The 16,249-nt window shown below is 43.6% G+C and overlaps 1 protein-coding gene and 1 pseudogene across 2 annotated transcripts in view; both read right to left on the reverse strand.

The window, feature by feature from the left end:
- The window catches only part of HCLS1 (hematopoietic cell-specific Lyn substrate 1), a 37,704-nt gene continuing 21,455 nt past the window's right edge, over positions 1-16,249 (reverse strand). For both annotated transcript variants that reach the window (XM_045294267.1, XM_045294266.1), the window contains 8 exons: positions 5,574-5,684; positions 4,975-5,030; positions 4,313-4,382; positions 2,626-2,822; positions 2,146-2,250; positions 1,008-1,485; positions 824-889; positions 1-618 (listed from right to left, as the gene is read on the reverse strand). In XM_045294267.1, coding sequence (XP_045150202.1) covers positions 482-618; positions 824-889; positions 1,008-1,485; positions 2,146-2,250; positions 2,626-2,822; positions 4,313-4,382; positions 4,975-5,030; positions 5,574-5,684 — 1,220 coding nt within the window. In that variant the 3' untranslated portion in view covers positions 1-481. The remainder of the gene's footprint in view (positions 619-823; positions 890-1,007; positions 1,486-2,145; positions 2,251-2,625; positions 2,823-4,312; positions 4,383-4,974; positions 5,031-5,573; positions 5,685-16,249) is intronic.
- Positions 8,104-8,434, reverse strand: LOC101651598 (annotated as a pseudogene).

The raw sequence follows: 16,249 nt of genomic DNA on the forward strand, positions 1-16,249 counted from the left end.
TCAACATAGGGATGAATTTATTTCCCAATTTATTTCCAACTTTAAGGATGGGGCACAGAAATTTGCAGATCACTCCACAAGAAAGGAAAGTGGGCAGACAACACAACCTGGCAAATGAGGGCATCTTGGTACCCCCACTCTGCACCCTCCCTCCCCACCCCCCATAGGTAAACCAGGAAAGCCAGGAAGGAGCTCAGAGCTTGGGATGGTTAGAGAGAGCATTCATCAGTGGAGCAGCAAGATCACAAGATAAGTGTCCATGAGCAGGCTTGGGGCTTCTCTGGGGTAGTAAGGGCACTGAGGGGCAGCACACCCCCTTCCTTCTGCTGCCTCTGCCTCTGAGACTCTCATGGACTTGGAGGAGGAAGTCTGCCTAGAACCTCTGGCAACTCAACATCCTCTTAGATACTTGAAGCAGGAATGGGGAGGGGGAGCCACTTTGGACATGGGGCATCAAAGCCCAAGAAATGGGGACAGCCATTCACTCGAGGAGCTTGACATAATTCGCAGGGAAGAGTCCAAAGTAGCCATGGCAACGTCCCCGCCACCAGCCCTCGTCCACCATCTCAATATCTGTGATGATGTCATCCGGATAAAAGGAAATCTCATCACTTCCCTCTGTGAAGGAAATTGAGAGGACATTAAGATAATCAGACAAGAAAGAATGCCTCTCCGCCGCCGCCCTAACATTCAGGGAAGGGACGAGGCCTGGCTGCTTTCTGCATGTGAGCCAGGGCCCTTCCATAACCCCCAGAATTCATAGGACCTCCTCTCATATCAGGGGCCCTCAGACACCCTGCCCCTCAGGCAACTCCCCACCTACCTCCTTGGTAATCATACAGGGCTACAGCTGAGGTCCCCCTCGCCCCAGCTGGGTGGCCTGATGATCCTGCATAAGGAGAAATTTGGTCTGACCAAAATGGGCAATAGGAGAAGCCCATTCCCTCTTTCCCTCCCTAAGATGACCACATTCAGCAGGGACCTGCCATGGCCCTTCTGCTACTCACCATCCAGGGTGGAGGGAAGAGGAGGATTCTGGGGCTCGAGTACATCCTCATAGTCCCCCAGTGCATCATCTTCCTGCTCACATCGGTCCATGTTCTCTGGGTCCTCATAGTCCCCCAGTGCATCATCTTCCTGTGCACATCTGTCCATGTTCTCTGGGTCCTCATAGTCCCCCAGTGCATCATCTTCCTGCTCACATCGGTCCATGTTCTCTGGGTCCTCATAGTCCCCCAGTGCATCATCTTCCTGTTCACATCGGTCCATGTTCTCTGGGTCCTCATAGTCCCCCAGTGCATCATCTTCCTGCTCACATCTGTCTAGGTTCTCAGCATCCTCATAGTCATTCTCGGGCTCAGGTTCAGGCTCAGGCTCAGGCTCGGGCTCGGGCTCGGGCATAGGTTCTGCTTCATAGATTGGCTCTTCCTCCACCCGGAGGCCTTCCAGTGTCCTGGGGGGTAGAGCTGGGGGCTCCTCGTTGTCCTGAGGAAATGTGAGAGTCAGCTCCGTACCCCCAACAGGAGCTGTTCTCCAAAAGCTCCCAGTGGGGGACTGCTAAGACACCTTTGCCCCTTCCAGCACTCTGCCACTTCCAACGTCCCCCTGGGCCCCCATCTAACAGCTTCTTGGGTGGGACACAGAGTCATTCTCCACCTCTCCCTATATCCACACACTCAAAACAGCCACCACGTGATGGTGTGAGGACTGTAAAAGGTGGGAGGATGTGAGTCAGACTCCTCGGAAGTCAAGAGAAGACTCAACCAAGAGGACACTGTGAGGAACAGCCAGCTAGGGTGACTCACTCAGGCCCAGGAGGCTGAGGGGTTTCCCAGGCCACAAGCTTCCCTGCCGATACCAGGTCATTCTCAGGCAAACCAGGCCGGTGGGTGACTGTCTATAGTCCACTCTCGGGCTGCTCACTGCAAGGTGAGCAGCTCAAAACCACCAGCTCCTCTGTGGGAGAAAGATGCAACTTTCTACTCCTGTCAAGAGTCACGGTCTCGGCCGACAGGGGCAGCTCTACCTTGCCCTATAGGGTCGCTCTGAGTCCACATCGACTCGATGGCAGTGAGCTTGGAGCTTGGAGCCTGATCCATGAAGAGACAACCCTGGAGTGAGGAGTAGCTCTGAGAGTATGCTTACCTCCTGAGGATTACGCCTCGAAGGCAGAGCGGGCCCAGGGCGGTCCCTGCTGGTCCTCACCGGCTCAGGCTCTGGAGGTGAGCCACTTCCTGCTGGAGGCCAGGCCTGTGGAGAATGAAGCACCTCTCTAGTGAGGAAAACCTCCGTGTTCCGGTTGACACCCCTTTCCTACCTGGAACATGTCCTCAGGCTCTCTGCCACCTAACAGCCACCTTGTCCCTCAAGGTGAGCTTCATCTTGCTATGGTTCCTGCAGTAATGACTGCCTATACTGTCTCCTAATGTACTAAGACTATCTCACTGATTAGTTTCTGTAGGAGCCCCAGTGATTCAGGCAGCCTGAAATCTCCCTGCAGAGAGAGACAGCAAGGACGGAGGTGGCCTAATACAGAAAACAGGCGTGCCTTGTTTTCTGCCATTGCTTCAAACCTCATCGGCTCCTATCTGGGCAAGGGATCCTGGGTGCAGTAGAGGCCCTCACCTTTGAGGAGATTTTCTTGGGCAATGGTGCTGGCACCACTGGCTCTTCCGCAGACACGGTGTGGCTCGTCTTCACTACAGCCTTTCGCTCCTGTTGCCGCCTGGCCTGCTGCTTTGCCTTCTCCCCTTCCTCCTGCTTCCTTTTCTCCTCAGCCATAGACTCAAACTTGGCCTTCAGTCCACGGGCACCACTGGAAGCTGCAGGCACAGCAAGGATTTGAATTGTCTTGGGGTACATTTGGAGGGGCGATGGGAGCTTGAAGGAGCAATAGGAATCAAATAAATATTCAGGAGAGAAGTTGGGGATTGGACTACTGGGAGTGGGTAGAGAAATTTGGATGGAGGAACAAGGAGATAACAGGAGGATGGTGTAGCCCTGAAGCCTACATTTCCATCTAGCTAGGATGTGTTACCACAGACCCTTGTCCTTTCCAAATTGTAAGCCTGGCTCCCCATACCAGAACCCATTCCCATTCCCATTTCCTAAAATCTATATGCTCTGGCCACCACCCTACTCTCAATCCCAATACCAACTTCCACCTCTATCTATGCTTTCCAAGCAATTTCACTCCCTTTCTTTGTATTCTATGAGCACACATGGTTTGCAATCAGCTGTTATCCTAAAGATTGGAAGTTCAAACCCACCCGGTGGCTCTGTGTAAGAAAGTTCTGATTATCTACTTTCATAATTATTATAGTCCATTAATAACCCAATCCTCAAAGACAACATACTATTCTCCTACCCACAGAGTTGGTACATCCTACTTTGATGAGTAGCACCTGGAGTCTTAAAAGCTACAAGCAACAATATTAGGTGCAGCTGCAGTAAAGAAGAAAAAAGACATCAAAGAATCCAAGAAACAATCGGTCCAAAGGCCTAAAAAAGACCTTGAGACCAGAAGAACTAAACGGTGCCCAGCTCTCACTGCCAACTGCTGTGAAAGAGGTCACAATAGGAGGTCCTAGCCAGAATGGAAGAAAAAATGTGAAACAAAATTCAATCAGAAGTTTCACTATCTGATAGAGATTGGTGGAACCCCTGCAACTACGGTCCTTAGATGTCCTTCAGTCCTGGAACCAAAGTCACCCAACGATTCAACAATCGACTGATCTATAAGCTGAATAATGACACCAGCTAGGTAGGCATCCCTTAGAACAGTCAACCATACATCATCAAAAGGGCAGCTTTTGCCTAGGGAGAAAGCTCAGGAGGCAGGAAGGAACAGGAAAGAACAAATGGGAATGGCAAACACAGGAAGTGGGACAAGAGCTGTTACATTGTGGAGATTGCCATCAATGCCACAAAACAAAATGCCTGTGGATTGTTGAAGAGAAAACCAATTTTAAATCACAATAAAAAGTAAAGGGGAAAAAAAAGAGTAGAGCTAAGAAAGCCCACTGGAGCAGTTCGACTCTGTAACATAAGTTGTTGCCGTGTGTTGGAGGTCAACTCAAATGCAACCAACAACTCTGTGTTCTTTGTCCTCAATAATTTTACCAATAACACGTTCTCTCTCTGTCTCCCGGAATGGCTATTTGCAGCCAGGAGAATCCAGGCTATAAAGGTAGGGGTCAATTTGACCTCCGTGGATCTAGGTGGTAAAAGACATGGAAGAGATAGTCTTGGAAAAGAAAGAGACAGGAAAGGAGGTAGAACAGCATCGAGAGAGGGAACCATTAAGACTCACCAGCCTCGATGGGTGTTGTCTTCTTATAAGCTGTGGTTGGAGCCTCCATTTCATTGAAGCCAAGTGCACTCTGTGGGTAGGAGAATAGTAAGTGGAGCAGGGGTGGAGTAAGGAGGGGATAGTGACCCAGTTGCCAGAATGAAGGCTAGGGTCATTGCAAGAAGTATCCCTAACTATTTGATTCTCAATAGTTGGACAGAGTACTGTTTTGTGGGAGGGAGAAGAGTGAAACAGTTTTCGATGACTGGATTGGCACCCCTTAGTGTATGTTTAATGTACCTTGATTTCACATCTTCAATCCTACTTGACTGGAATATTTTAGGGCCCCTGGTCAATGCATGAGGAGGAACTGGTGCAGTGGTGGTGGATGGCATGAGTGGGAAGAGACGACAGATTGGGCAAGCAATGTCAGGCAATCCATGAACATTCAAGTCTGTCATCCCCTTTCCCTGGGATTTATCAGTCTCTTGTTGCCTCCTTCACTCCCTGTTTAAAACTCAGACCTCTGAGACATGCTTGCTGGATGCAAAGAGTGTTCAATGGGACATGTAGGGTACCAGGAGAACAGGCTTTGGGGACCAAGCACCATTGTTCCTTCCTTTTCCCAGCTTTGTGTCTTGCCCACTTCAGGTGCCACTTAGGAAAATCTTCCTGTGCATTACCTTATCTACTCGGTCCTTCTGGATTCCATACTGGCCGCCAAAGCCCTTGGCATAATCTGAAGAACAGAAAGGTTTCAGAGTCCTAACAGTACTGGGCATGGGTGGAAAGAGGGAACTGTGAAAGGAAAGACTAGAAGCCAAGAATGTCAAAAGTTATGCGAGATGTAAGGAAATGTGAGAATCAGGATAGAGAGGGACGGAAGGAAAGATAAGAAACTGGGTGGGAGAGAGAATGAAGAAAAGAAAGAGATGGGAAGCAGGCAACATATAAAGAGTGACAGAAAATGGGAAGATTAAAAGGAAGAAATGGGAAAATATGTCATAAGGAGAGCACCCCACCCCGAGCCAGCCCTATGTACGCCAGGAAAGAAACAGATCTCTCTGTTGTTTGTGACGCAACGTGGCCTAAAAGACTCATAACCTAACCACCATGCAGTCTCCAGCCAGCCCGTCTTGCTGGTTTCTTCTTCATCTTTCTTGTCCTCTACCCACCCACACTTGCTCTTCATCCACGTCCTCCATTGCCCATTTACCCCCTCTGTCTTATAAGGCTGCAAGATCTCTTCATCTGTAACCTCCCTCCTCCCAAACCAACTCACCTCGCTGGGACTCGTGTTTCTCCGTCTCTCCCTTGTAGTCATATCCCAGGGCTGCCTTGTCCCATTTATCCGTCTCCACCCCATAACCACCACCAAAGCCACGGGAGTAATCTGTAGTGAAAGGAGCAGTCATGAGAGCCCACTCTCAGCCCACAGGGAAGTGTTGGAAATGAGGGACGTCTCGATGAAGGGAGGGGCCTGGGAAGATAGCAAGGGTTGAATATAAGTAAATTAAAGAAATGGGTGTGCTATCTTTCAAATTTTTTCATTTAATACTGCTCTCTCCTTGTTTCTCCTCTCCACTTTTGTCCTAAGTTGAGAATATCATTAAGAGCTCTGGTGATTACCCATTGAGCTGCTAACCACAAGGTCAGCAGTTCGAACTCACTAGCCTTCCCTAGGGAGACAGATGAGGCTTTCTGCTCCCAGAGAGATGTATAGCCTTGGAAACCCACAGGAACAGTTCTACTCTGTCCATAGGCTTGCTATGAATCAAAATGGACTCAGTGGAAGGGAGTTTTGAGTTTTGAGAGAATATCACTTTAATGTTCTCCCCCTGGGGAAAGAAAAGATAAAAAGAAAAGAAATGATAAATCTTAAGTGGATGCCTATCCCTACCCCTATATAAAAACATAGAATTATGAACTATAATGTAACAATCTTTTTCTTAAGTAGTGAAGTTCTAAAGGGAGAGGCATTCGTATTGTGTGCTAGTAATTATAAGCCAATGCCACAGAACCACGAAGGGCCTGCTAGTCCCAAAAGCCTAGGGGTTAGAATCTAGAATCTAGGGTTCTAATTACTATACAGTAAGGGTGTAGACTATCTAGTCCATGGGCCATATAAGGCCTGAGAAATCATCACTACCAGCCTACATCCCACAGCTCACCAAAGAGAAACAATTCCAACCATTATATTAGAGTTCATTAAATACTTGAACAAATACAGCAGGATAATTTTAAGTTGATCATTTTGTATGGCCTGTGAATGATATTATCAATATCCAAATGACCCTTGCCAGAAAAAACGGTTCCCCAGCCCTGTTCTACAGAGAGGGGATGGAGAGCAGGAAATGAGGCCCTGCTCATTATTATAAAGAAGCTTAAAGAAATTCTACTCACTACAATGTTTAGCATTTAGTAGGGGAAATTTTTCCTGTGACTTAGAAATTTCAGATCTGCAGTTGAGAACAAAATATAAATATCTAATTTAAACTACATATGTGATAAAGGAATTCTAAGCCGAGACCTTAAATTAAATACTGTTCCAGGAAAATAGGTAAGTGGAAAGAATAAGCATACGATGGAAGGAATAGAAAGTATAATGGCCTTTGTGATAAAACGGCATAACGAGAGCAGATCGATTCATAGGGACTGTGCACACATTCATCTGGAGAATGTATGCTTGTATGAATCTGTTAACAAGACCAAAATCCATGGAGCAGAACTGACAAAACTGAAGAAGTTAAGTAAAAAACAAAAACAAAGCATTTGAACACTTCCTTTCTTATTAATTAATAAAACATATACACCAAAAAGAAAAATCAGTATACTCAAGATCTAAAGAACATTATCCACTAATAAGGCCTTGTGGTTGTGAGGTGCTGTTGAGTCAGTGCTTACAGCCACCCCGTGCACAACAGAATGGGACACTGTCCTGTCCTGTTCTTGTGTCTGAGCCCATTGGTGCAGTCACTGTGTCAATCCGCCTTTTTGAGGGCCTTCCTCTTTTTAGCTGTCCTTCAATTTTTAAAATGAAAATAAGCTTTATTACATCAAGTAATAAATACATACAAAGATGCAAACAATTTGGGAGTCCTTCCGCTCTCTCTGATTTTTTTTGGTGGGGGGGGGGGGCGGCATCAACACACAGGAAACTGAAATCTACACAGTCTGGATATGAAAAATTTCAGGGTTGTCCTTGTTCGGTTTGGTCAGTTGCTCTTTCTTCTATATTTATAACTTGTGAATTTTTAAAATTGACTTCAAAGCACTAAAAGTCATGCAAAAGCTAAAGCAAAAAGTTTCTGTAAAGGGGGGCCTAAGTGGGTAGGATGCCCAACTGGGTGTGGCTATGGAGCAGGTGTGCATGGTCAAGGTGGTGAGAAATCAGACAAAACCCTATACGTTGTTGTTCGCTTATGAAAAGGGACACAGGATGATCTGGGGGACACAAAGGTCTTCAAAAGAAAAAAGTACGCTGAGACCCTAGGATCTTAGGGGCAAACTAGAGTTTGCTATCAGATCAGTCACTTTCAGTTTTTAAATAAATGCTTTAAAAAGTCACACCAAAAAAGAGAGAGAGAGAGAGAGAAACCCCTGGGTAGTGCCTAACTACTAAAAAGGCAAATAATCCTAACCAACTGAGAAGTCTTCCTTCAACTCAGGAGGAAAGGTTCACAATCCAGTGAACCATGGCAGGGGAATGGGGAGGGGAAAAGACAAAAAGAGTTGGTACTTTGAAAACAAAGGAAATGGGGGTGATACGCTGTCACATCTCATCTTGGGACGCCCTGAAGGCGACCGGGGTGCTAGGACCTGGCATTCTGCTCCGTCTCGACCAAGCACTCTCGGACCAATGCCTCCCTTCAGCCTCGCCATGGTGCTTTTGCTCCCCGCGTAGGTGGGTCTGATCTCCTTCCCAAGCTCTTCGATGACAGCCAGCAGCTCGGCATACTTGCTATGGGGTACCTGGCTATTCACAGTTCCCTGGGTATACCCGAGGGATGGTGGCCTGTAGTCACTCAGCAGCTGGCGGTACTGCGAGGACATCCCCACGCTGGTCGAAGGAGAATGGGCACTCCTGGCCGCATTGAGGGCAGCAGCGGGCATGTGCATGTTCGAGTTTGGCTTGCACGACATCCCCCCCGGGAGGCCGTGAGCAGGCAGCAGGTCAGGGTGGTGAGGTAGTGAGGCGACGGCAGCATGCACCCGTCTGTGTGCCCATCCGTGCGCCTGGCAACCTCCCACGCACTTTGGGTCGTGGCCGTGCGTGCGCCCGGCCAATATCAGCAGCCCTTCAATTTACCAAACATTATGTCCTCGAGGGACTGGCCTCTCCTGATAATATGTCCAAAGTATGGGAGACCAGTCTCCCTATCCTTGCCTCTCAGGAGCATTCTAGCTGCACTCCCTCCAAAACAGATTTGCTTTAATTTTTCTGGCGGTCCAATAGTCTTTGTCAGCGCCATAATTAAAACCCGTCGATTCTTTCATCTTCCTTATTCAATGTGCAACATTCACATGTATATGAGCAATTAAAAATACCATGGCTTGGTTTAGGCACACCTTGACTTGAGTGAGGCATACCTTAGTCCTCAAGGTAACATTCTTGCACTTCAACACTGTAAAGATGTCTTGTGTGGCAGATTTATCTGATGTGATATATCATTTCATCTCTTCTACTGTTGCTTCCATGACCATTGATTGTGGATCCAAGAAAGAAAAAGTTCTTGACAACCTCGATATTTTCTCTATTTTTTGTGATGTTATCTTTTGTTCCAGTTGTGTGGATTTTGGTCTTCTTCCATTGCTTCATCCCTTCCTTCCATCCATACACTCCTTGATCTTCAGCCACAAATTCTTCAAGCCCTCCTTGCTTTCAGCAAGCAAGGTTCTTGTTTGCAAAATCCAGCTTCTCTGATGATTTGCTCAACCCACAGAATGAATAAGAATGGTAACCAGATACAACCATGATGTACACACAGAGTTTGTACCATGCTGTATTCCCTTATTCTGTTCCTACAACTGCCTCTTGATCTAGGTTCTGCATGAGCACAATGAAGTGTTCTGGAATTCCCCTTGCCAGGTATTTATGGAATACCAAATGAAATGTTTCAACAAGCTGACGAAGTACTGGAAGCACTCAATTGTCTATACCAGGAAAATTTAGAACATAACTAGTTGGCCATCTAACTAGAAGAGATCCATACTTGTACCATTCAAAAAAAAACTGGACCAACTAAATCTAATTGGCATTTATAAAACACATTCCCCTAAAATTATGGAATACACATTCTTAAATGTACAAAAAACATTCACCAAGATAGGTTATACAATACGTTATAATATATTTCAAAAGATTGAAACGTTAGAGAGCATATTTTCTGATTATGGTAGAATTAAGTTTTAAAAATCAATGATATTGAAAAAAATCGGGGGTAGGAGAATCCCAATGCCTGGAAGATAAATAACATACTTCTAAATTATCCATGGTCAAAGAAGAAATCATAAAGGAAATTAGAAAATCTTTTTGACAGAAGGAAAATAAAAGCACAACATATTATCGAATGAAACAACATATTTATGGAATGAAACATATTTATAAAATATTCATTTATAGTGAACATTTTAGAAAATAAAGACTTGAAAGTAAGTCTTTTTAAGAAGCTAGAGAAAGAACAAGCAATCCACATCATATCCAAAGAGAAAACAAATCTATGAATCAATTCTGACTCAAATAGATCCTACATGACAGGGTAGAATGGTCTCCAGTGGGTTTCTGTGGCTGTAAATCTTTTCAGAAGCAGAAAGCCTCATCTTTCTCTCGAGTAGCAGCTGATAGCAGGCCCATGCATAACCTGTTACCCACCAGGGCTTATCCACATTGTATAGAAGGGCAAAAATAACAAAGAAAACAAATTTTAAATTTAAGACTATATAATAAAGAACAAAGTCAAACATTAGTTCTTTGAACATAATAAAATTGATAACTTTTAGCAAGAATAAACAAGGAAAAGGAAAAACACACATTAACAGTAACAGGAACTAATAGGAACGTATCATTACAGATCATACAGTATTAGAAGAAAATAAGGAAATGCTAAGAATGAATTTAAGAAGCCCTGGTGGTGTAGTGGGCTACCTGTTGGGATGCTACTCACAAGGTCAGCAGTCTGAAACCACCAGATGGTCCTCAAGAGGAAGATAAGGCTTTCTACTCCTATAAAGATTAGTCTCAGGCACACACACACACACACACACACACACACACACACACACACACAAGATATAGTCTTAGCAACCAAGAAGGGCAGTTCTACCCTGTCCTGTAGGGTGAATGTAAGTCAGAAGCAACTCAATGGCAGTGAGTTTTGAGTGTTGGTGTTGGAGTCGGTTATGTACAGAGGTGCTAATCTCAAGGTTAAGGTGCTAACTTCAAGGTCAACAGTTTGAACACTAGTGACTTTACAGAAGGCGAGACTGTCTGCTCCTATAAAGATTTAAACGTCCTCAAAACCTAAAGGGTCAGTTCTAATCTGCCCTGTGGGATCACAATGAGTCATAATGACTCAATGGAAGTGAGATTGAAGTTGGTTTATGGATGAATTTATGGCCATAAACTTGACAACAAAGACAAATTTCTAATTGAATAGTAACGTACAGGAATTTGTGGCCTTACTGAGTCTTAGTAATTGTTTGTCTAATTGCTGGTGGCTCATTCTCTGCACAGTTGCCTACAGCTTTCAGCCTGGTTTCTCCAGCAGCAGTGACTAGATTGACCAACCCCCTAAGTGCTGAAGAGGTTTATAGAAAAGCAATCAGTTTATTGTTAATGATTATCTAATTCCTTGAAAAGCACAACATACTATACCTGTCTTAAGAAAAATTTGAAAAGACTTACTAAGCCTTGCATCTGTTTAAGAAATTAAATTAATAAAATAGTATTGTTTTTAAAAATAAATAAAGAATAAGTGTTCAATTACTATGAAAATTCCTGGAACACAACCAAAAACAAAGATAATATTTTTACGTACAAGGTACTTGTTCCCAGGGCCAATGAAACTCTCATAAAATAAATACCCATCTTCTTCACTAATATAAGCGTACAAACAAAAATCACAAGTTATCGAGGAAAGAAATTACTGGAAGGGAAACAGATTGATAAAATGGAAAAGCTGGTATCTCTGATGAACATAGGTACAAAAATCCTTAATTAAATATTAGCTAATAGAATATTACAGTATATTAAACATATCATCCATCATGTTCAGATGGGATTCATTCCAGGGCTGCAGGGATGGCTTAACATCTGAAAGTCCATCAATATTATTTACAACATTGATAAGAAAAATGACGAGTCACATGATAATATCAATAGACGCAGCAAAATTCTGTACGTTGAAACCCCCCAAAGCTCCACAACAGAACTGGCAGCAATAGAGGAATATGGAAGAGTGGCAGGATACAAGATCAACAAACAGAAGTTTGTTTTCTATATACATCAGGCAAGACCACAGAAGAGGAGATAAAGAAGGCAGTACCCTTCACAATAGTCAAGAACAAACTGAAATACCTAGGAATATACCTAACAAAAAAACCCAAAAGACTTATGCAAGAAAAATTACAGAACCCTACTAGAGGAAACCAAAAGCAAGCTACACAAATAGAAGAATAAATAGCCCATGCTGATGGATCAGAAGACTCAATATAGCAAAGATGTCAATCTAACCCAAGGCACTATATAAGTTAAATGCTATCTTGATTCAAATACCAACAATCTTCTTCAAAGAATTGGAAAAACTGACCACCAATTTCACATGGAAAGGGAAGACACCTCAGAATTAGCAGAGAACTCCTCAAGAAGAAGGACAAAGTCAGAGGGCTTACCTTACCTGACTTTAACACCTACTATACAGCTACAGTGGTCAAAACAGCATGGTACTAGAATAAGGACAAATACTCAGACCAATGGAAAAGAACGGAAAACCCAGAAAGGAAACCATCAACATATAGACAACTGATCTTCAACAAGAGCCCAAAAAGCATCAAGTGGGAGGTGGATGCCCTCTTTAACAAGAGGTGCTGAAAGCAATGGATATCCACCTGTAGAAAAATGAAACAAGACCCTTACCTCACCCCATGCACAAGAACAAACTCAAAGTGGATCATAGACCTAGAAGTAAAATCCCAAACTATCAGAACCATCAACGAAGATATCAGGACAAACCTAAGAACCTTGGTGCAGGGAATACATAGGCTAACTTCAATAGGGAAGCTGAAATCAACAAGTAGAATATACGTGGGATAAAACACCTGTGTGTGTCGAATGACTTCACCAAGAGAGTAACAAGAGAATCCACAAACTGGGAGAGGATTTTTCGCAATGACACAACAGAAAAGGGGCTTATTACTAAAATCTACAGTACCCTCGTGGCCTGCAAAAAGAGGGAAACAGTTTAACTCCCTGAGGAAGTGGACAAAAGACCTGAAAAGAAGTTTCACTAGGGAAGAGACTTGAATGGCCAATAAAGATATGAGAAAATGCTCTGAATCATTAGCCATCAGATAAATGCAAATTAAAACAACTATGAGATACCACCTAGCCACTCTTGAGGATAGCCCAAATTAGAAAATTAGACAGCAACAAATGTTGGAGGGGATGTGGCCAGATAGGAACTCTCCTCCACTGCTGGGGGTCATGTAGATACATAGAGCCACTGTGGAAAACAATCTGGTGATATTTAAAGCAAATGGAAACTGAGTTACCTTGTGACTCAGCAATCCCCCTACTGGGCATATACCCAAAAGGGGAAGAAATAGACTAAGCCAGTCGTCTGCACTCCAATGTTCATTGCAGCAAAATTAACAATCACAAAGAATTAGAACAACATAAATTTCCATCGATAGATGTGTGGACTAGAAAACTCTGGCACAAACACAGCATGGAGTACTATGCATCCCTAAAAAGCAATGATGATCACATGAAGCACATTGTCTCATGGGAAGAGTTAGAGGCAATTATGCTAGGCAAAGTAGCCAATCACAAAAGGACAAGTACAACATGAGTCCACAGAGGTAAGTATAATCAGCACAGTAGATATAGAAGAAAAGTCATTTGTCTTACACTTCACAGGATGAGGTACAGGCAATTGGGCATGGGACAGACCAATCCCAAGGCTGTACATGTCATTCCAACACAAAGAAGGGGAAAGGCGGGTGGGTGAAGAAAAGGGAGAATCAAAAAAAATGAGGGAGATGATGGCACTTGGGGAGTAGGGCACTAATCCACTCAGGGTAAGGGTATTATTTATGTCTCCACAGAAATGGGAGTTTGAGTGCAAACCCTACCACAGGTTGCAAACCCTACAACATTGAAGGTAACGTAACCACATGGAGCAATTCATGAACATAGAGGTCTACAGGGCTGGCCCCAATCAGAGTCAAACTGATCACCACCACAACCTTAGAAATATGTGCTACACAGGACAACACTGAACCTACAAGCTGGGGAGAGGGACTGGCCTGCCACATCCATACAGAAGCAAACCAAGAAGGAAAAAGAGAGAGTGAGGGAATAGATCCCCATACTGGCATATCAAGCCTAGAGGATGACATCCTTGCATGGAGCTGCTAAGGCACAGAGAGGACTGTAGGACTGACAACAGCTTGAGACACGATGTCCCCTGGCTGGAGCATACCATGATAGAGCACAATACTGGCACACATGGTGGGGAGTGTGTCTGGTCTGACCACCCCCACAGTGGGGCAAACCAAGAAAGGAACATAACAGACCAGCAGTGGGAGCAAAGCAAGCTACAAAACCCCCAGGAGCCTCCAAAATAGACTTCAGGCTAGGAGGAGCAGTTCCAGGAACCCACGGGACTGGTGGGGAGATAGACATACATAAAGGTCAGCAGACAAACCTAGAATTATGTATGCTTTTTTGTTTGTTTGTTTTTGTTTTTACTCTTTTAATTCAATCTTTTTTTTCTTTTTGTTTTGTCTCTGTTATGGTTGTTGTGCCTACCTATATAAAATAGGCATGGGAAACAAGCCCAAGGAGAAAGCAATGGGACAATGATTCTGGAGGGACTTGGGGGAAGGAGGAGGAGGGGGGAAGGGGAGCAAGCAAACAACACCACAGACGAGAACAACTAGGGAATTAAAATCAACAACGAGGACGTAGAGATCCTGGTGGTGTTGGAGCAGGAGCAATCTAGATGAGAAGAATTACTAATAGGCAGAAGAAGAGCAAGTGTGATGGTGAGGCAGGAGGAAGGGAAAAAAGAAACAGAAAAGATCTAGGAAGCAAAGCTTTGGATAGTGGTATAAACCTAAGTGTGTGCTTAAACAAATATATTAATTCATAAATATAGACGTACATATATTCATATGGCATAGGTACACATAGTCATATGGCAATACATTGAAGAAGTGGATGGAATTTGGGTCTCTGCTCAAACCTTCCCTCAACACAAGAATACTTTGTTCTAACAACCTGGCATCCTGTGATGCTCACCCTGCCGACGTGATCACTGAAGACAAAATGGGTACATAAGCAAATGTGGTGAAAAAAGCTGATGGAGTCCAGCTATCAAAAGATATAGTATCTGGAGTCTTAAAGGCTTAAAGTTAAACAAGTGGCCATCTAGCAGAGAAGCAACAAGCTTAGAAGAAGCACACTATCCTGTGAGATCACGAGGTGTCAATAGAATCAAGTAACAGGCACCAAAAGACCCAAAATAACAACCAAACAACATATTTTTGAGAACAAAGGGGGTTGGAGCAGAGACCCAAAACCCTTCTGAAGACAATAGGACATTCCCTCACAGCAGGGTCACAAAGACGGAATGAGTCAACCAGGGTGCAGTATAACACTGATGAAACACACATTATTCCTCTGCTTCTTTGAGGCTTCCTCAACTCCCCACTATCATGAAACCAGTCCTGCCTTTCAGTTCTGTATACTGGTACAGATAAGAGCTCACAACATACGGAATCCAGGTCAGATAAACCTCTCAGGAACAGAATTGGAAGTAGTTATACCAGAAGGGTAGGAAGAAAGTGGGATGAGGAGGGGAGGAAGGGGAAACTGATAGCAATGATCATACATAATACCCATTGTTCACCCCCAGGGGAATGAACAACAGAAACTTGGGTGAAGGGAGACAGCAGTTGGTGTAAGATATGAAAATAATAATAATTTATAATTTATCAAGGGATCACAGGGGAGGGAGTGTGAACGAGGAGCTGATGCCAAGGGCTCAAATAGAAAGTAAATGTCTAAAAATGATGATGGCCACATATGCAAAAATATGCTTGATACAAATGATATATGGAATGTTATAAGAGCTGTAAAAGCACCCAATGAAATGAGTTAAAAATTGTTAGTAATATAATAATATGACAGAAGCTATAGAATAAATATGTTTAAAATCATGAAAGTGCTTAAAGACATTTTTTAAATACATCATAAGACTGTAAGTTAAAAAGAATCAGCAGACTTGGGGTTAAAAAACAAGCTAACAGACATGAAAGTCTAAAATTGAATGGACTGTTAAACAATCATTTAAAATAGTTGAGAGAATACATAATATAGAGCTAAGAGAATTATTCAAAATGCAGCACAGATGCTAAGGAAAGAAAGATTTGAATACTGAAGCAAAAGGGCAGATAGGAAGGTGAGGATGAAAGGATCTAATACACATCTAATAGGAGTTCCAGGAGAAGGCACGAAAAAGACTAGACAGGCATGATTCAAAGAGAAAATTCATAAGACTATTTTACAGTTTTTAAATGCCTTGTCTCCGGTTGAAGAGAAACGGTGTCACGTAGGATTATAAAAATAGATCTAACACCTAGATACATCTGGATGTTATTGCAAAATGAGACAAAGAGAAAGAATACATATTATTCACAAGGGTATGATGATTAGACTGACATAAGGAGATGCCA

This window comes from Echinops telfairi, unplaced genomic scaffold (assembly GCF_000313985.2).
Source record: "Echinops telfairi isolate 266 unplaced genomic scaffold, ASM31398v2 ScPeMD7_3509;HRSCAF=4178, whole genome shotgun sequence".
Lineage (NCBI taxonomy): Eukaryota > Metazoa > Chordata > Mammalia > Afrosoricida > Tenrecidae > Echinops > Echinops telfairi.